This window comes from Neltuma alba, unplaced genomic scaffold, assembly GCF_004799145.2.
Source record: "Neltuma alba isolate B1F8T4 unplaced genomic scaffold, ASM479914v2 tig00000578_pilon, whole genome shotgun sequence".
Taxonomy (NCBI): Eukaryota; Viridiplantae; Streptophyta; class Magnoliopsida; order Fabales; family Fabaceae; genus Neltuma; species Neltuma alba.
Genome location: NW_021632103.1, coordinates 79,859 through 101,435, shown reverse-complemented (window position 1 = coordinate 101,435; position 21,577 = coordinate 79,859). Strand labels below are relative to the sequence as shown.

Sequence of the window (21,577 nt, the reverse complement as noted above, 5' to 3'; positions counted from 1 at the left end):
GCGTGTTTTAGAGTTTCAGATAATCAGAGATGAAACTTCAAATAAGCTTGCATGGAAGTGAGACCAGCAACGAGATATTTATAGTGTGATTCAATTTACCTGTGGAGAAAAAAAGACAAAATGTAAATAACAGTGTGTTTCATATAAATATATTTTTCCAGCAATACCGTAGAATTTAATTTATTTTCCTTATAAAAAAAGAGAATGTTATTTATTCTTGATCGGAATGATTCATATTTTGACCATATATTTTATATTGATACTTTTCAGCCCACTACCAAGGCTTGGGAGAAAAGTTTGATGCAAGATTTTATATTGAACTTAAAATTTTATATTGAACTTGAGTCAAACCATGCGGGAGCTTAAAATTTGCAATTTGAATTGGTGATTTTGTTAATGATGTCGTGATACACTTATTAACTTCAAAAAGTCATGTTATTGGGCAGACTTTAGTGTTCTTTATTAACATTATCCGTCAATGGCAAGAAGAATACTAACGGAATTGTGTATAGTCTACATCTCATTATTATGCTTAGACTATTACGTGTTGACTGGTAAGACAATATGAGAGCACATTCCATACCCATCACAATAAGTATGGAGTACTCATCTTAATTTGAATTGTCCAACTTAATTTTGAATGTTTCAGATTGGATTTCAATTTTTTTGTATTTTTTAATTAACTTTTTATTTTAATAGATACATAATTCAAAATAAAGATAATTTTATAACTAACACTTCTTGAAAAGATAAATTTATTATTGACAAAATTGCATACCACTTCCGGTCCTTAATATAAGAGCTTGTTTGACTTTTATTTTGGTTCTAGATATAAGACCCCAATCCACTTTGTCTCTTATATTTATCCATTTTTTTCTAAGATAATCCTTATAATAATGGTAGTTTTAGCTAATACATTTGATTAGCAAGGATATTTTAGGAAAAACAATACCTAATTATTACAAATAACTAACTCAACAAACTTTCTTAATATACTCATATTAGTCAATTAACTCTTATATTAAGGACCGGAGGTAGTATTAAAAATTTTAAATATGAACCACATCCATATCCGGATGAAGACCCTGTAATGCAATATATAATGATGTTTATATGATTTTATTTGGTATATCGTTATAAAATTATGATGCGTAGGTATAATATTGATTTGTTAGTTTTTTAAAAAAAAAGTGGAAATAGATAGAAATAATAAATAAAAAAATAAAATTATCCTCTCTATATTACTATGCGCACACACGCTTACATATATGTAGTATAAGGAACTAAAGTTGTGTCTGCATATTATACAGGCAGTAGTGTCTTTTCCATCTAATTACAAGAGAACTATATCCCATTTCTCATGTCCAATAATGTAATTATAATCCAGCTATTTAAGGTAATTAAGGAGTATTACACAATGTTAGTCTTTTTTTTTTTTAATTACAAAAGCCCACCCAAACGTTTAAATCCGCCACTATTTGATGGTTATTGATAAACCATGTTTTATCAAACAAGTGAGACTTTGTCAGTTTACTTTCCTATGATAGTATGAAATTGCTCGTAAACTAACCCATGATAGAAATCTCTGTCTCCTTGCAAGTGACAAGCTTCATTGGCAAGAAAAGAAAAAATAAATCGAACTCTTCAACTTACATAATAAAGATCCAAAGACCTCAACGAGAAAGGAGAAATGTGGGGTCCAAATATAGTAGTTTTCATTTGATTACTAATTGAGTTCCAATAATTTTTTATCATATAGTTATAGTTTCATCTGATTTTAGTTAGATCTCTGTAGTTTTTTGTCATCAAATTCTTACAGTTTCACTTTTTTTACCACCTAAAACTGTAGAAATTTGATTAAAAATCAAGTAAAACGGTTAGCATGCACTTGATAAACAGGAAAACAACTATAGCAACCTAATTACGACCCTAATCCTGAATATAAGATCTAGTTGACTAATTTAAAAAACATAATGAAGTTAAACATTATTATCTCTACTCCTAAATATAAACCTAGTTTGCAGTGTGAATTGCACTACATACTAGGTCTTACATTTAGGACCAAAGGTAGTACTTAATTATAGCATATGTTAATAATATTTTTAAAATACTTATATGTATTATTAGATTATATATCAGCTTATAAGCTGAGTAAATTAAATTAGTTTGAAGAAAAATGATAAATATAATACTTTAAAATAATTTATATAACTTTTTAAAGCTTTCCAAATTAGTTAATTGGGTCATATGTTAAGGATTAGGTGTAGTATAACACACACATATATGTACACTAAATTGAGTTTGTAAAAAACTCTGATATTATTTTCTTGCTATATTCAACACTCTAATCTTATTTATAATCCATCCAGCATACTAATATTATTTTTTTGGTGGTTCCAATATCTTATCTTATTTAAAGTGCAATGTGCATCCTAAATTATAAAATAAGATTAGAGTGACGATGTAACTGAAAAATAATATTAGGATGATGGATGCACCAGTAAAATAATATCAGGTTGCTAAATATACTATAAATAAAATTAAAATATTAGATACACTGAAAATAATACCAAAGTATTGGATGCTACTTTGCCCAAAAAAACAAAACTAGATGTCTTTTAAGCTATGAAATTCTCCAACTTTTTGTCTTGCTTGATCTATGAAAATTTTAATTTTCAACATAATTACAAAAAGGAATTTGGAGTATCAACTTGCATGCATGGTCCGGAGTAGTATTAACTTGCATATTAAACTAAACAATTATTTTCAAAATATATATTTTAATTAAAATATAACTTTAAAAGAAAACAGAGATACATACACTTATATGGGTATGTAGAAGGATTTGATATGAAAAACCAAAATGTATATAGTGTGTTGGGTTGGATAGCATTAAAAATATAGAAAAATTCTCCGCATAATTTCCTAAGCAACTTGGCCAGATTAATCCTCCAATTACCATGCCTTTTTTCTAATAAGAAAGACATTTGAGAACATTCAAAAGGCAACCAAGTTTGACCCACAAATTAATGAGGTCCAAGTATATTATTTATGTAGAACCCCCAATTATGTCTGAGTTGACTCGATCGTATAGCCAACCAAGTTTGCTTTTGAATTGGATGAGATAGGTAAGGAATTGGAGAGCTATCCCACGAAACACGTTCGTGGGAAGAAAATAAATAGAGAATGAATAATTAAATAGACATCATGTCTCAACTTCAAATTTTAAAATTTAAATTTAGAAGTATTTTATCATATTATATATTTATTATTAAATTCAATCCATCTGATTGAGACTTTTAATATATCAATTCCCATTGATTAGGAAATAGATATATACGTCCTAACAAGTTGTTTCATAAGGAAAATGTGTATCCAAAAACTCCACTTAAAAAACGCGAGTTGGTTGTTGACTCAACCAAATCCACATTCTTGGGTATAAGAAACAAGCTGACTAGCTTTTAGACTTGTCCTCCTCAGGCTCTTAATGTAAAACTAAATTACACTATACTATAAAATGAGTCTTATATTTAAAATTAAATGAGTATATGCTTTAGCAGAGACTTAACTTGGTTTTGGAGTAGCTTAAATCAAAATTCTTAGTGCGAGTAGGATGAGTTACATTATGAGGGCACAATAAGAAATTCAAACATGATCAAAGTTGATGGTTGCATTTATTAATTATTTTAAAAAAACACTTAAAAAGGTTCAAACCCACGACGATTGATGGATGCATTCATTTCCAAAATCTCCACTTAACACGTGATTCATAGAAGCAAAAGGCCACTAACGCCCATATGCTCTCATATGTAAGAGGTGGCCGACCATAAATTCCAATCAAGTGAAAGTTCGAAATCACGCAGGTTGATTCTAATTTTTTTTTCTATTCTTATTTTTTAATAAAAAATAATAATTAAGTTTTACATGAAGTTAAAATGTGCTGTTGTGTTGAAACAAAAAAAAAAACAAAAAAAGAAGGAAAGAGTTTCAGATTTTGGAGTTTGCAACATAAGAGGCAAGTTTCCTAATTTGAAAGAGCTTCCATTGCAAGTCACAATTAATTTCCTAAATTTTTATACTTGGGTGGTAAGACTCCTACTTTCCTATTTCTACTTTCCTTTTTTTTTTTATCTAGTTTTCTATTTTTTTTTCCTTTTCATATTACTTTCCTATTTTCTTTCTTCAAGTTTCCTTCTTTTGTTTCCTATTCCTTTTCCTTCCTTTTCATACTACTTGCCTAATTTCAGTTCTTTTGTTGCAAGGTACTCACTTTCCTAAAGTTTTCTCAAGGAAGTACCTTTCCTAATTACTTTGTTTCCTATTTTCCTTTACTTTCACAACCTTATTTTCATTTTGCAATTCCTGCCTCCCATTTCCACCTTTTTTTTTCTATCCTTTTTTTTTCATCATAAACTTCTTCTCTCCTCAATTTTTCTCTTCCTTTCCTTCCATCCTCACATTTTGCCTATCCTTCTTCTTTCATCTCTTATCTTTTCCCCTTTCACATAGTTGCTGGCTCTTACAATTTCTGGTTGTGAAGGTTACAACTTTCTAATATTGTCTCTTGGTTTTTGTTGAGTTTCAATCAAGAATACTATAGGAGACAAGCTCGAGTGGTAAAAGACAAGAGTGTTTTACTTTAATATAAAAGCCAAAGTTGAGAGAAACATGAGTGGCACCAAATTGATTAAGTGGAACACACGAGCAGAGTGATGAGGTCCATTATTTCTATTTCTTTTTTCTCTTTGCTTCAACTAACATCTCAGGTTGAAGATGAGCAGGAAAGAATCCAATAATGAAGAATTCAACACAGATATCAAAGTATTCATGAGGGCTATGAGAGATGAGTTTCTCAAACTCAAGATGGAAATGGAAGAGTTAAAGATATCCAAAACAGATAGTAGTGATGACGAGGTGATTAGATATGGCTCATCAACTTCAAACAGCAAGAGCAAACATTCCAAAAATGACATGGCCATAATCGATCCAAAGATCAAGTATCCTACTTTCAAGGGTAATACCAATCCAGATAAATATCTTGATTGGGAGATGAAGTTCGAGCAGATTTTCAAATTGAATGAGTGGCTTGAAGAAAAAAAGGTAAAATTAGCTTCATTTCAGTTTTCTGACTATGCTACTATTTGGTGGGAAGATTTGCAGCTTAAGAGACGCCTTAAGGGCAAAGGTCCCCCTCGTACGTGAGAGAAGCTAAAGAAATTCATGCACAAGAAGTATGTTCCTAGTTTCTACTATCGAGAGCTTAATAGAAAGTTGCGATTGTTTAGCCAAGACTCTATGACAGTAGAAGAGTATGTACATGAGCTTGATCTTCTTAAGATGCATGCTGGAGTGCAAGAAGATGAAGAATCAAGCATGAGCAGAATTATTGATGGTCTGAGACCTGAAATTAGAGACAAAGTTGAGATGTACACTTTTGTTGATAAGGAGGAGTTGGTGCACAAAGCCATCAAGGTTGAAAAACAGTTTAAAGAGAAACACTCCAAATCCTCATCCTTTGGTTGGAGGGACTCTAAACTAACCTCCAAGTGTAAGGATTCCAAGGCTAAGGATGCAGCAAGATTCACCCCTAAAGCCAAGGAGGAATTAAAGCCTAAGGGTAATGGTGGTGAGAAACTTGACTCTAAAACTTCTTCTACTGATAAAACCTCTTCTCTTTAATGTTTTAGATGTCATGGAAAGGGGCATATTACTTCCAAATATCCCAATAAGAGAGCCATCATTATCAAAGACAATGGTGAGTATGACAGTGAACATTCTAGTGATAAAAGTGATGATGATATGCCCTCTTTGGTGACTGACTCTGAATTAGAGATTGATGAAGCTGAACCTGTTACGGGAGAAGCATTGGTGGCTAGAAGAGCCCTAAATATTCATGTAAAGGAAGATGATGAGAAAGAGCAGCGAGAGCTTATCTTCCACACTAGGTATTTCATAAAGAATAAGGTATGCAGCATGGTTATTGATAGTGGTAGTGTTACCAATGTTACTAGTACCTTATTGGTTGAAAAGCGAGACTTGCCTACTATGAATGAAATAAAGGATTTTTCATCTTAACAAAGTGCGATGCCAATCCATAGGCCCAACAAGTGTATAAAGGATATATTTTACTTAATATTTTTTTTCAATGACAAGCGGTTTGACATAAAAATGAAAAAATAAATTAAATATTCAAATATCCCCAAATGTAACTTATAATAATAAAAAGACCACATCTATTCAAGAAATTAAAGTTTATAAAAAGAACTGGAGGGAGGATTCTCTTTGAAGTAAATTACTCCCCCTTTTTTGAAGTAAATTCTCTTTGAAGTAATTTGCTGCTCTGGCTGAACTTCTGTACAGAGAGAAAAATTATTTTTGAACGTCCCCTGACTCCACCCATGGAGTAAGGAAAAAGGGAAGGAGATTCTTGTCAAATTCGTTGTTGGTTTTGTCTCTTGATCAATTGTATAAGAAATTATGAATTATTTCGAAGGAAATGATTACTAAACATTAGTGATTCACAAGATGCTTTGTAGGAAAGAGTCTCAGGGACTGTTTGGAAGAAAAACAAATATAATTTTAAAAATAATTTTATGATATATGAAATAAATGTGTAAGAAAAGTTTTGTCTCAGTAAAAACACTTTTTAAAAGGTACTTTTTTTTTTATTACCAAACACCCGGCTACTATTAAGAGCAAGGCAAAAAGAGGAAATCAATTTCATTTGAAATACTTGGAAAAAAATCAGGATCCTAAACTTTTCGCATCATAATATATAAAACATCTCAAGTTTATTCTGTCATTTGTATGTCTTTACTTCAATTTGATCTCAAACTCACTTGCGTTGGGCTAGTTAAGATTTATTTGGGTTACAATTTTAATACTCAGAAATTATTAATCCACGTAAAAACAACAAGTTTTCATAACAGATTACTTACTCACCTTCATGTTTTATCAGCATGCTCTAATTCAATATGGAGATCAGAAGAAGTAAATATATACAGAGGGAGAGCTTTCGTTCTTAATTAAACATACATAAGCTTTATTCCACGGCACACATAACTGTATATCGCCACCAGGCTTATTTATTCCACGGCAAATCATTTGCCATTTATTTATACCCAATACAAGCATGGTACAGCACCTAACTGGTGTCCTTCACACAGCTTTACAATGCCTGGCTTCATATATTATTCCTGGAGGGCGTGCTTCATATGGAAGTAGCAATCTTCAAAGCAGGCACTTCTTTCTTCCCTTTGGTTGGGTATGCGCCAGAACAGTTTATGTTACATACTCCCTGAGTAGCACCGATGTTTCTTTTGATGAATATGTAACCACTTTGTCCCCAGGTGGATCCCCATGAGTTTTTAACAATCCAATAATCTTGACCATCGCCTGATGAACCATATCCTACAATTAATACAGCATGATTATGCTTGCATGAACCGATGCCCGAGCAATCGTCGCCAGCAAAGATTCCCTGTCACCGTTAAGCAAACAACTATTAATTACTTTTCAAATGTGTCTTCTTGGATGATAGAGATCTGATGATGAGGAAACGAAAATATGACTTACACTTTTGTAGGACTTAAAATGTGGGCTTGCATATATGGAAACACTAACAGGTTGCTTGTAAACATAACAACGGAGAGAACTTTCAGATATAGGTTTCTGAGACCAATAATTATAGCCATCGATAGTAGCAATTGTGTTTCCAGCCTGCATCAAAGTAAAATAAGAATAAGAGTAAAACCATAATTAAGAAAATTACATATATTTAAACTACCCAATTAGTTCACACAGGTCTAAACACTAACCGCTGCAGAATTGCAAGCACTATCGTCAGCTGTATATGGATAAGCCTTTTCTGAGGCAATTCCACCATTTTTGATGACATATTTAAATCCATTAACGTACCACCCTCCTTCGCAGCCTTTACTTGTAGAGCAAGATATGAGTTGTTGTTCAGAAAGTTCCAGAAGCTGTTGAGAGACTATCTGATTTATACCTTCCATAGCTCCGGTCGCAGAGAATGCCCAACAACCACCTCCAAAAATGAATTTGATTCGCTGTTATATGCTTCTATTATATGCGGCAATTAGATTATAACAGAAGAACGAAGCAAATTTGAACTTACCACATTTGCCTTGGTTTTTAACATACGTTACAGCTCCTTTGGTCCTCCAATCCCAGGAAGAGGGTGCATCTGGACATGATGCGTCGTTCAATATCATTTTGCTATTGTTGATTTCCATTATGGGTTCCTCTGTCTCATGCAAGTACATTTTGCTGAACTCTTCGTACGTCATATCTGAGAATTCGTTCAAACCCAAGCTGTAGTCACTGGCTGACTTCCTTTCTGCATTTTTCTCTCTGATTTCCTTCAAATTGCTTTTAAAGATTTGAAATCTTATTGCCTCCTCTCCCAAGGTTTGGTATTCTCGTCCAGTCTCCTTCTTCCAGATTTGGAATAGATGGAACACTTTTTTGGTCAGAAACGAGTTTGTCTAGATCCAGGTTCGAAAAGGAATACTCATCAGGCACACTGGAAGAAGAGGTAAGAGAAATGGAAGCATACCAAACCAGGAAAAGGAGGAAGATTTTAGCAGCAGGCGAACTCATTGTGCACTAGAAGGTGATAGATATTGAGCCAAGCGCTTGGATTGTGCATGGTTCTTCCATAGCACTATTGTTCCATATATATAGAGGCCGCTGCGCACAGTCCCCTCATCACAGCTCACTTTTATAAATAATTATCTAATCCTTAATGTAAAACATAATTGAAGAGTTGATGTTGACCTTTTATGTAAAACCTATTTATCATATTTGTTAATTTTTTTTCTAAATTAACTCTATTGATTATTCTTTCAAAAATAATCAAGTAAGAGAAGGAAAGAGGAGTACTACATGATTGATTGAGGGGGAAAGTAATTAAGGACGAGGAAATTAAATGCGAAACACGAGTGGTTTTGGCAGATTCTGCAAATGTGATAGGTATAGTGTGCCCACTTCCGCAATAATTTCCATAACGCCAAGCTTCTTTTGCTTCCACCTGTCGAAAATGGAGATAGCAGGCTCTCAAATGTGTTTAAAATTAAATTGCATACATATGTCAGAGCAAATCTGAAGATTTGTAAACAAAAATATGGCTGACCCAAAAGAATTGGAGGGAGTATATTCGTAATTTTTCCTTTATGCTTACCAATGGTATAGTGATTTGAATAAAATGACAAATATGTATAGTGAGATAAGAGAAGATAACATGTACGTTGTCTGCTCGCGTGATAATATATTGGGTTTTTAATCCTAAACAAAGTGTCACGCGAATCCAACTCAACAAAAGCATAAAGGATATGTTGTTCTTTGCTTCTTTTTTTTTTTCCTTTTAGAAAAATGATAAGATGCTTGACTCACACACACACATATCATTAATAATGTAAAAAATTAATAATATTATAATTACACAAAAATTTAAAAAAGCAAAAAAAGAATATATATATATATATATATATATATAAAAGCGCCTAAACAACCAGTCCTTGGCCCTGCCCTCTTCCGAGTTCAAATAAATTCTAAATCATTATCATTATCCCAATTAAAATTCTCCTAAAATATCTTATGCCACTAGAACAAATGGTCCCGTTTAGTACATCATTAAAAATAAGGGATAAGGATTGATATTAGAATTGAGAAAAACCATTAAAGAGTATTTAGCATGATCAATAATTTCTTATTACATGGAATTAAATTCCAAGTAAGTGGGATTGGGAAATACCACCTCTCTCATAGTGTTTCCTAATCCTACATATATGGGTTTGTCCAATCCTAAGTATTCAGCAATTACTCATACTAAACATTCTTTTAACAGGATCTTTTAATCTCAATCTCAATCCTTACCCCTTATTTTCAATATTTTGTATGAAACGCGACCAATAGTCTTCGGGAAAACCCAGGATATCTCTACTGTATTCATTCTTTACTCTTACTTTACTCAAATAAGTGGGAGCACGGGGAACATGGGGGACTGGTTAGAAAATAATGGGAAGCCAACAAATATAGGGAGAGGAATAAGAATAGAGGGGGGGGGGGGGAAGGAGAATAGCGACGGGGGGAAGGCCAAACTTTTCCGTGCGGCGACTACGACCGCCTATCCAGTTGTGAGCTAAAGAAAATAAATAAATAAATAAAATAATTGAAAGGGCGATGTGTCCAAACCATTATTATATACTATCTCTCTGGTCCTAATTATAAGGTAGTAATAAAAAAACAAGGATGGCGCTTCATTATATATAAAATGACAGCTTCCTTTCCATCACATCTTATAAATATAATGGTTTTCGTACATGCACGTTTATGAGCAAAAACTTTTTAAAAAAATACTTTGTGAATTTCAAAAACCAAAATAGAATATCCCAAACTTCAAAATTCCAAATACTACCTTCAGTCCTAATTATCTAGAGGTAGTAAATACTTATGACTAAAATGAAAATTTGCAATATTGCTAAATTATAATAGGGAGAATTATCAAGATGTTTTAAGAAAGAAATTTAATTACTATACATCTCAATGACAAATGCTCAACCTAAACCTGTTTTTATTTCTGACTTTGAAACTTGTCATTACTTACTTTTCACTTGTCAATAAACTTCAAGGTAATTAAATATATCACTTTCTTATGACTTGATTGTAATTATGTCATTATAATATGACCCTTGTAATGAGTTTAACAACTTGATCAACGTCATTTACAATTTACAAACTCAACATTTGGAAAAATACAAGTAAAGAGGCGTTGTTATAAATCATTTACTACATTACTAATGACATTTATAACATTTCTTTATAGACTTTCACCACTTCACCAATATTATTTATAACACCTCTTTTGCACCATGACCCTCTTATTATTTTTTTTTTTGGGGTTGAAATTGTGAAAATAATTGTTGTAAATAGTGTTGATAAAGTGATCAAATAAAGTGCTATTAAAACTGTTGGTAGTATAATAAATGGTGGAAATCATGACCTTCCTGCATTTTTCCAAAATGTTAAAATTATTTTTAAAAAAAAAAGAATTGTTATATGTAGAGTTATCACTTATGACAACGTACCCCCAAAGCCACGGGCGACCTCTAGGAAACATCAAACATGATAGGAGACTCCGACGATGAAAAGTGGGGAGCACATGCTCAAAACAGTGATTTCAAGCTTTCCAACACCACACACCCAGCGACCGCGGAGCACGCACCGCCGGACAGGGACAATGACTGAAAGTGCCACGCGCACAAACGATTATTATGCACCAAAAAAGCATTCCATCACATGCTATAGCCCTACATCTAAAAAGTAAAATAACATCCTTTCATCTAACAACCTTGGTACATCTAGCATTTTAATATGCTTTAATATCTTAATTTTATTTATTTCGTATCTAATATCATGAATCATAAATAAAATTAAAATATTAAATATAATTAAAAAATAATATTAGGATACTGAATGTGTTATAAAAATAATTTACGAGTATTATATCTTACTTGATCCTGTATATAATGATTTTGTAAAGACATGTTTATCATTAGGTTACCACAGTGTTTGGTCATTATAATTTATATTACTCTTATTTTGGTTTGATATTTATGAATTCAAATAATAGCTTTTCAGTTTCTCAATAAATAACATAATCTAAATCTTAATTAAAATATAAGAATTAATTTTTTAGACTGATAGTACTTAGGAACCAAAATTTATAATTTGAAACTATAAATAACAAAATCAAAATAAAGACCAACTATAGCAATGAAACATTATATTATTTTATTATCATACATATTGTTATTGTATTACAACATACTAGTATTTTAAAACAAGATTTTAGATATGATTTTGCGGAGTGCGAGATAAATATATCTGTAATAATTTAGCTAAAAATATTTTTTAACCAAATACCCCTTAACCCTTTAGTCGTTATACCAACTCAATTATTGTAGCTCAATATTGTATAATAAATCATTTCCTGAAAAAACATTGCCCCGGGGACCGGAGTTGAAAGTATCTCGTGGACAAATAATAATTATATAGATGAAAAAAGATTCCATCTCGATTTGATGGTTTTCGTACATACATTGGAGGATTTATTATTTTACATAGAGTTGTTACCCCAATTACGTACATAATTTGGGCTAGGCTTCTGCTTTTTTCCGAGGACAATGATTAAAAAAAAAAGCTAAAATTTTATAAATACCAAATAAAAAATGTCCACAAAAATTTGTTATCATTTACAAATTCAGATTTATTAATATCAAATAAAATTGTATTACCAAACTTGATTTGGAGTTTGTAATTTATAGTTTTTTTCCCTGTCATTCTCTTTTTTTCTTTTTCCATTCTGGGGCGGTCCTCTGTCCTCTTTTATTTTTTTTATTTTATTTTTTCAACTTTCAACTAAGCCTTGTCACGTTGCCTCTTTCTTTGTTTTTCGTCTTATCTTAAGGGACTATTTGGATGGAACTCAAACTATAATTTCAAAAATAATTTTATAGTATACAAAATAAATATGTGAAATAATTTGCCTCGATTTATATAAAAGTGCTTTTTAAGAGCACTTTTTTCAAATACCAAACACTCCCCAAGCATCTCATCCATGCTCCAACGACAATATAACGAAACCCAAAAAAAAGAAAAGAAAAGAAAAGGTAGACACACAAGCGTATCTTATTTCTATTATCCTGATATAATTGATTTTATCGTTTTTTTAACCAAAAATTGATTTTATTGTTAACTCTTATCAGCTTTTCTCAATCATAAATATTAGTCCCTATTATTATTTATTTGAATTTAATTTTTATATTTTAGTAAAAATTTGTAAAAATTTATATTTTTATTCAAATATTTAACGAAATAATAAGTATATTATATATTTTTATTTTTATTTTTTATAATATTTTTATTTTTTAATTTTTATATAATATAATATTTAAAAATTATGATATATTATATTTTTATTTTAATAATATGTTTTAAAAATAATTATTATATATTTATATTATATTTTTTGTGACAGATTAGTGACGGAATTGTGATGAAAACTAGTGATGGAAAAATTTCGTTACTAATTCAATCACAATGTTTTGTGATAGGAGTTTGTGACTGAATTTTTCTGTCACTAATCGTTTAAAATAGAATCAATGACGGACTTGTGATAGAATTTAGTGACGGAATAAATTTTGTCACTAATTTAGAGACAGAAATTTTTCATCACTAAATTTCGTCACTAATCTCCTATTTTTTTGTAGTGCCCATTATCTTAAAAATTTGATAATTGTTGAAAAAAGAAAAAAAACACAAATTCTAAAATGTTCTTATTTATTGTGTTCAACCTCTTATAACTATGTTCTTTAAATCCTAGGGAGGATGGATATTTTGAGTGAGTCTAATTTTTTCTGATATGATGAGCAGAGAGAGCAATTAATGCAACGCGTGGCCACGTGCTTTACAAATAACAAAGGCATTAATCAGCGAATGAAAATTGAAGAATTTTCTTATTTTGCATTCCTCCTTATTCAGATATTCAATTGATAAAAACTGAACGAAAAATAATTGTCTGATTATTTATTTTAATTTTATGGGAATCTGATTATAATGCAGAAAGCCGTGAAAAGCTGGGGGACTATGTAAGGGCTAGAAAGCGTGGAACACGTATGGTTCTGGCAGATTCTGCGCATGCGTTAGTGTCCCCACTTCCACAATAATTGCTCCGACGACAAAAATCACGTCGGGTGTTGCAATATGAGAAAGGCACGTGGGGCGTTATAATTAATCTCAAATTTATTTGAGGAAATTCTGAGTTAGACCAAAAGAAATACTACCTCCAATCCTAATTATAAAAGTTAGTTAACTAATTTAAAGAGATTAAAAAAAAGTTAAGTTAGTCATTTGTAATAAATAGATAGTTTTTTTTCTAAAATATCCTTACTAATCAAGTATATTGGCTAGAATTATCATTGTTAGAAGGATTACCTTGAGAAAAAATACATAAATATAAAAAATAAAGTGGATTGGAGTCTTATATTTAGGATCAAAATAAAATTTAAACAAGTTCTTATATTAAGGATCGAAAGTAGTATTAAATACCACCTCCAGTAATATAAAATTTAAATAATTAATTTGGAGGAATCAGATTTTTTTAAAATTATCTTTATTTAATCATGTATATTAGACCTACACATAAGTAAAAATACCTTACAATTAATAAGAATATTTTTTAAAACACATTATAAATTTAAGAGACAAAATAAATTAAAATTTTATATTTAAGATCATTAACTAATTTTTATATTTAGAATCACTGGTGGTATTAGTGTTTGCCAAATATCGTTAACTTAAAAAATTCCCGGTCCAATGCCAGAGCCCCCTACTGCCACCCACCATCGCCAGCCGGCAGGCCTCCCAAGCCATCACTGCCAACGAAGGAGCCAACAGGTGGCAGGCTAAGCCCGTGGTTCTCCAAAATATATTTTAACAAAAATTACATGATCCTGAAATTGTTCTCGTATAGAACGAGTTGTGTGCTACATCAAAGTTGTTTCAATAGGGAATGATTTTATCTATGGTATTTAGTCAATAATTTGTGACAAGACTATATACTTATTCCTTTAATTTTATATAAGATATTAATTTGATTTTTTAACCTTATACAGTGTTAGTATTTACTTTCTAAAATAAAGGACTAAATTAGAATGTTATATAAAGTTACAAAATTAAATGTATACTTTGGTCATAATTTATATAACGTAATGTCTTGGTAATTTTTTTAATTACTACCTCTGATCCATAATATACACTCAGTTAACTAATTTAGAAAGATTAAAAAAGTTACTAAATTATTTAACTATAATATATATTAAACAATCTTAGTAAATATTTATTTGTATTATTATATTATATATTAATTTACAAGTGAAATAAAGTAGTTTGAAAAAATAATAAATAAAAATATTTTAAACTAATTTAGTAACTTTATTAATTTATTTAAATTACTTAAATAACTCTTATATTAAAAGTTAGAGATACTATTTTATAGTGTTTTGCTCAAAAAGCCTAACAAAGTGTGCAGGGAATCAACTCAAAAAATCATTGTTCGTAAAATATGACTGGAATAGACTATTTAGACCTGAAACTAACAAGCCGGTTACTTGTTTGCTTTAGTTTAATACCTAAACTAGAGGAAAAACAACCCAGTATAACTCGGATTGAACCGACGCATAGTGAAACACTAAGAAATATTTTTAAAAAGGATTTTTCTGAAAAACATGCTAATCTCTTTTATATATTTATTTCGTATGTTATAAAAGTACTTTTAAAAAATTTGGTTTTTACCCACGTACCTTTTACAACAAAGCTTCTTATTTGAAAAGAAGAAAGTAAATTTTAAATTTATTTTACCTAGTGATACGTGAAGGTTGACAAGACAAGATTTTTAATATTTTTAAATCAGATAATTTATTTATAAATATACACACTTTTTTTCGTTTTTCATTTCTTATTTTTATATTATTAATTCATTGTCATATAAAATTTGTTTATATATTTTTATATAAAATAATGGTTTATCAAAATATGAAATGGTTAATATAAAGTTAAATGCATATGTATAATTAGACTATTTAATTTTCTTATATTTTTTAATAATTTGATATTTTATTTCTTGCATATATATTATTATAGATATATAATATTATTTTTAAGGTAGTTATTATGTTACCGGTCCAATTGAACAGTCTGACCGATCCAACTGTTTGAGTCAAGTCCAGTCCAACTTTTAAAATATTAATGGATATCTTATTCTTATATTTTTTTTTAAAAAAAACATGATAAGCTGTTCGCCATAAAATAATTTCAGATGTGTCTCTACCGTATGCATAACGGTATAGAAGTGCACAGCATCCGTCTTGCTACTTGAGCTGTCTTCGGAAATTAGGATAATAATAAGGGATAATTACAATAAGATCCTATCCAAGGAAATTAAATACAAAAAAGTCCATTAAAATCATCAATTGCAATAAATTTTATTTGTTTAATTACTAAATTGTCCTTGTTTTTTAAGTTTGTATTGATAACTAAAAGAGTAATTGTCAACAATTTAAGGTGTAAGAATTAACAACTATCGTGACAGGTATTGGCAACTCATACATTACACTTTGTGATGTGCTGAGAAAATGTGTTGTCAATACCTGCTGTGATAGTTGTTAATCTTTACACCTTAAATTATCAACGAATGCTCTTTCAGTTGTCAATGCAAATAAAAAAAAAAACCTTATTAAACAAATAAAATTTATTATAATGAGATCTCTTAGAACTTGAGAATAATTTAATGATTTTAAGAGACCTTTTTGTATTTAATTCCCTTAAATGAGACCTTATTGCAATTTTTCTTAATAATAATTGTTTGTGGGAATCTTCAATCTCTGTTGAATTTAGGATTTTATTATTAGAATATGATTTAAATTATTATTTGATGATTACTATGATTCATTGTTGTTTTATTATTTTAAGACTTTGACTATGATTAGTATTTTATTATTATTAATTGTTTTGATAAGTAGTGCTAGGATTGTTAGTTACAAAAAGAATTAAGATTTCATATTGGAACATTGATCTTTTCTCTCAGCTTTATCTATCCAGTCTCTCTTCTCTTTTCTCTCTGAATTCTCCCTTTCTCCCTACTTTTGTGCCTTTCCACCCGTTCTCCATAATAAAATATTTTAAAAAGCCTTTAGTACATATGTAAACTCTTGAAATTAAATTTAGTAGTTTGTATTTTATTATTTATTTATTTTTATAATTTCACATTTTAATGATAATTTTAAAAAAATTAAAATATTTGAACCGTTGAAATATTAGAAAAAGAAAAGGAGGGAAACTCATGGAAAAGGAAGATAGGCCTGTCCAGGAAAAAGCTTCCATTTTGGCTGTTTATGACAAAGAATCTCCAATTATTTCACGGAAAAATTACACACAGTCCCATAGAAGACAATTAATTATGAAAAAGTCCATGAAAATCCCCAAATGCTTCCTAAGTCCCCAGGGACCTCAGAGCAAAAAATTAAAATTGTTAAATTACCTACTTGCCCTCATTGATTGAAAAGGAAAAAAAAAAGACAGAGAAAAGCTTATTGGTGTCAGTTAATGAGCTAGGTTTTTTAGCATACACAAGGAAGAGAAGCTTCTAAAAGAAGAAACGGAAGTCTAAGCTGGTGCTCTATTATTGTAGGCAAGTTATATTTTTTCTTCATCATCTTTGTAAGTCTCATCATTAACAACATTTCTCTTCTTCATGCACAACAATCTTAAATTTAATGTTGATTTGAAAAGTTAATTAGCTGTGGGTGTGTGGGTATTAAGGATGTGACTCAACTCACTACAACTATCAAGGGAGGCTCATATGTGGTTTTAATCATCTTAGGTGTGGTTTTGTTATGTGTGGCTAGGGTTATAAAACAATGCTGTGTTTTTCAGTCATTGATGTTGTGTTGCTGATGAAAATGAATGGAAAATAACAGATTTTTATTGTTGTAACCCTTGTAATGCAATGGTTAAATGTCTTGTTAAAGATATATCAAAGGTTGCTAATATATTGTATGACTTGTTATTAACGAGTGATTGTGATAGGTTGATACGAAGGATGGCAACTTCAAGTAGGAAGCATTTGTTTTGTTACCTCCATATAGGAGTACAATTTATTAATAGTGTGGAAGGTGAAACGCAGTATGTTGGAGGTGGTGTGAGAATAAGAATGATAAAGGAAGACACATCATATGAAGAATTTAGAACAATGGTAGCATCAATTGTGGGAAAAGAAAGTAATTAAATGGTTATGAAATTCACAGTAACCTTTGATGAGTGTACATTTATGTACCTAGTAGATGATGAAAGAGTGGAACATTTGATTAACTTCAATGGTGACAGTAGTCATGTATATATAGAAGAAAATAGAGATCAAAATTCACAACTAACAAAGGATGTTCCCATGGAAGAGCAACATGTATAAGTTGTATTATTTAAATTTCGAAGTAATGTTGGCTATTGTCAATTGTTGTGCATAAGTTGTTATTATAGTGATCGAAGGTTATCATTAACGACCCCATGATCTGTCCTGTTATGTAGGATGGAAGACTTATTCGGAGGTTTAGATGCATTGTCCATATCTCTACCCAATATGGTTAGTGAAGACCCATTATCATTGCTATATGGTTCAGAAATGATGCCAACTCTAATTTTGGAAATGAATTCAACAAAGTGGAAGGGTTTGGTTATTGGAGAAGAACAAATTTGTCTTAATACAGTGGCCTTTAGGCAAGCACTATGTAGGTATAATATTGTTGAGAAGTTTTCATATAAATTTGTAAAGAACAATCAACAAAAGATCAATGTGAGCGGAGGGATGCCCATGGTACATAGGTGCATACTCAATGGGATAAAGACAAGATTCTGAGTTCTTAATAATAAAAATATTAAGAAGTGAGCATGTGCATTATGCGCAGGACAACTTGGTTGTATCTCACTTTGGAAGGTCAAACTTAACATCATCAATCATGATAGATTCTTTAAGGTGTAATATAGACAAGAATGCTAATGAAATTAGAAGAGATTTGTACAAAGAATATGGGGTGTGACTAAATTATAGTCAAGCATACAGGGGTAGAGAAAGAACATTGAGAGAAATACAAGGTCGTGCGCAGGATTCATACATGGTGATTCCCTGGATTTGTGAAAGGCTTATTGAAACTGATCCAACCACAATTGCTCGATGGGAAAGGTTAGATAGTAACATATTTGAGAGGGTGTTCATTGCTTATGGATACTCAATTAATGAATTTTTAGAAGGGTGTCGAAATATACTCTATATAGACGGATGTCATCTAAGTAGTCTTTATAGGGGGACATTGATTTTAGCTAATGCATATGATGCGGACAATAAACTATTTCTATTAGCATATGCTATAGTCAGTAGGGAGACATACGATGATTGGGCTTGGTTTCTCCAGAATGTCAAAGACATCACAAGATCAGTAGAGACAACGATAGTTTTAGATCGGAATAATGCCATTATAAGTGCTGTGCAGACAGTATTTGGTGGCGAGAGACATGCTTTTTACTACAGATCAATGAGATTCAAATATTTCTTCTTAGAACGTATTGATTTGACCCTATAAGTAGGACCACCACCCCATAGCATGTTGCCTCCAGAAACAAATGCACATTATTTAAAAACTAACTGAGACAGGGGACGGGTTTCAGGTACTTCAAAGGAGGTTACATTGAAAATACTGGATGGAATCACCTACGTAAGGATTGAGAATGAATATATTGCTGCAATGGGAAAATTTAGGTCATTTGTCCACAATTAGCTGATTGGGTTGAGATTCAAGGAGATGTAGATTGATAGGCTTTAAGTAAATTTTTGTTTAAACAATAGGATAACATCGCCACTAATGTTGCGAAGTCGTTTAATGCTTGGATTTTAAAGGAGAGGAAGCACAATGTTTCAGTTCTCATACATGAGCATATGGAGAAATTAGCGAAGATGGTTGTAAGCAAAATAGCAATAGAAAATTGGACAAATTGCTTTGGGCCAAATATTGAGTCCAAGTTGCAAGAAAAAAAGTAGCAAGAGCGAAGAATATGCATAGTGTATATTATGAGATAACCGAGTTCAAGTTCATACTACATCTCCTACTAGAATAATTTGTGTCACTGTTGATCTCACAACACACAAATGCACTTGCTTAGCATCGCAAATAAGCGGAGTACCTTGTGTTCATGCATGTGTAGTGATAAAGTTAATTCACGGTAGTGTCTATGAATTTGTAGATGATTGCGATAAGCTGTCACCCCAAGAGAAGATATATGCAAGTAGTACGAGGCTAGTTGAGACACATGATTGTCCACATCCTGAAGCTCTCACCATTACGCGGATGATGATAGGAACATTTTTATAGTCACCAATCACTAGAAGACCCTCAGGAAGGCTAAAGAAAAGAAGAATTGAATCTCAATTTTGAAACAAAAAAACGTTACCACTGTGGAAGATGCCATGAGCTAGGCCATACTGTGAAGACTTGCCAGAACCCCAATCCAAATTGAACTTTCTTGGTAGCTTGTTTATATTCCTTTTTGTGAATGCTTATGACAGAATTCTTTTGTAAATATCATAACCTACACCTTAAGTTGTTTGTCATTATCCACACATGCAACCCGTATGCTTTTTTTGAAGGGGTTGTCAATTTGGTGTAGTTATATTGTTCATACATATATCAAGTGGTAAATGATATTTGGTTGTAATCTGATATAAGATCATATGTGTATTTTGATGTAGTTGTGAATATGTTGTAATGGACTAGTTACCAGATTCCATGGAGGTTGTCATTGGTAGTCTGAACTATGTTACTGATATAAAGTTGTCAGGGGCGTTGCCCAGGTTGTTAACCACTTGTGTTCAAGTTGTGAACAATCCCTGTTGAGGTTGTAAATGAACTTATGCAGTTAAAGTCTGGTGTAATCCCATTGCCAACAATTAAAACTGTTAATGACTTCAAAATGCTCCAATTTTTTTTTGTTAAGGTCGTTATATGTGTTAACAATACAATCTATTTAGAAATTGTGGTACCTCACATAGTGAGTTGTCAGGGACACTGTCCAGGTTGTTAACTACTTGTGTTCGGGTTATGAACAACCCCTGTTGAGGTTGTAAGTGAACTTATATAGTAAAAATCTAGTGTAATCCTATTACCGACAATTAAAGCTGTTAATGACTTCAAAATGCTCCCAATTTTTTTTGTTGAGGTCGTTATATGTGCTGACAATACAATCTATTTAGAAGCTATGATACCCCACTGAGTGAGTTGTCAGGGGCACTACCTAGGTTGTTAACCCCTTCTGCTCGAGTTGTCAGCAACCCCCATTGAGGTTGTAAATGGATGTGGCAGAGAGGAATTTCCTGTCTTGTCAAAACACATGAATGCCATTACAAAAACTTCATAACCAATAAAGGATGTTAATACACATTAATATATTTTAATATCCAGCTGTCATTATATGGTCAAATAACGAAACAAAATCAAAACGACCAGCATAGATTGTTTTTTTTTTTTTAGTTGACCTGTGAGTTATGAGCCACCACAAGCACCCAACCTTCAACTCATGGATTTCTTGAGGGGAGTACTTAGGTATTGTGTAATTGTCATCACCATGCTTTGTGCCATCCCATGTTTGTAGCCAGCTCAAAACATAAACCCCACAAGAGTCCCTGCAAAGGAAAAACCAATACTTTAGTCAATAAACATTAGTTCCCAAAAGTTCAAACACGCAAACTTGCAATGTACAACAACCACTCACATGTCAGATTGCACATTAACTTTTGCCCATGTGACATCCTTGTCAATTTTTTTGTCTTCCTCAAATAGTGCCGGCTTTACTACACGAAACACTTGGTAGAAACAATCTTTCTGCAAAAAAGAAAGAATAAAGAAACAGGTTTGACAGTAGTGAATGACAAGTTATGAGGAAGTATTAACAACCT

The 21,577-nt window shown here is 31.4% G+C and overlaps 1 protein-coding gene across 1 annotated transcript; it reads right to left on the bottom strand.

The window, feature by feature from the left end:
• Window positions 1–7,210: 7,210 nt before the first annotated feature.
• LOC114740920 (ervatamin-B-like) lies at window positions 7,211–8,622 on the bottom strand. The gene is made up of 5 exons (XM_028929178.1): window positions 8,418–8,622; window positions 8,138–8,311; window positions 7,818–8,047; window positions 7,576–7,719; window positions 7,211–7,480 (listed from the first exon to the last, which is right to left on the bottom strand). The coding sequence occupies exons 1-5, from the start codon at window positions 8,620–8,622 to the stop codon at window positions 7,211–7,213; spliced, it is 1,023 nt and encodes a 340-aa protein (XP_028785011.1).
• Window positions 8,623–21,577: the final 12,955 nt, after the last annotated feature.

Bases quoted from the DNA above. Each gene is read 5' to 3' on its own strand.
- LOC114740920 (XM_028929178.1), bottom strand. From the start codon at position 8,622: ATGAGTTCGCCTGCTGCTAAAATCTTCCTCCTTTTCCTGGTTTGGTAT. The intron at 8,312-8,417 runs GCAATAAGATTT...ACGAATTCTCAG, and splicing joins ACCAAACCTTGGGAGAGGAG to ATATGACGTACGAAGAGTTC. The intron at 7,481-7,575 runs GTAAGTCATATT...TAACGGTGACAG, and splicing joins ATTTTAAGTCCTACAAAAGT to GGAATCTTTGCTGGCGACGA.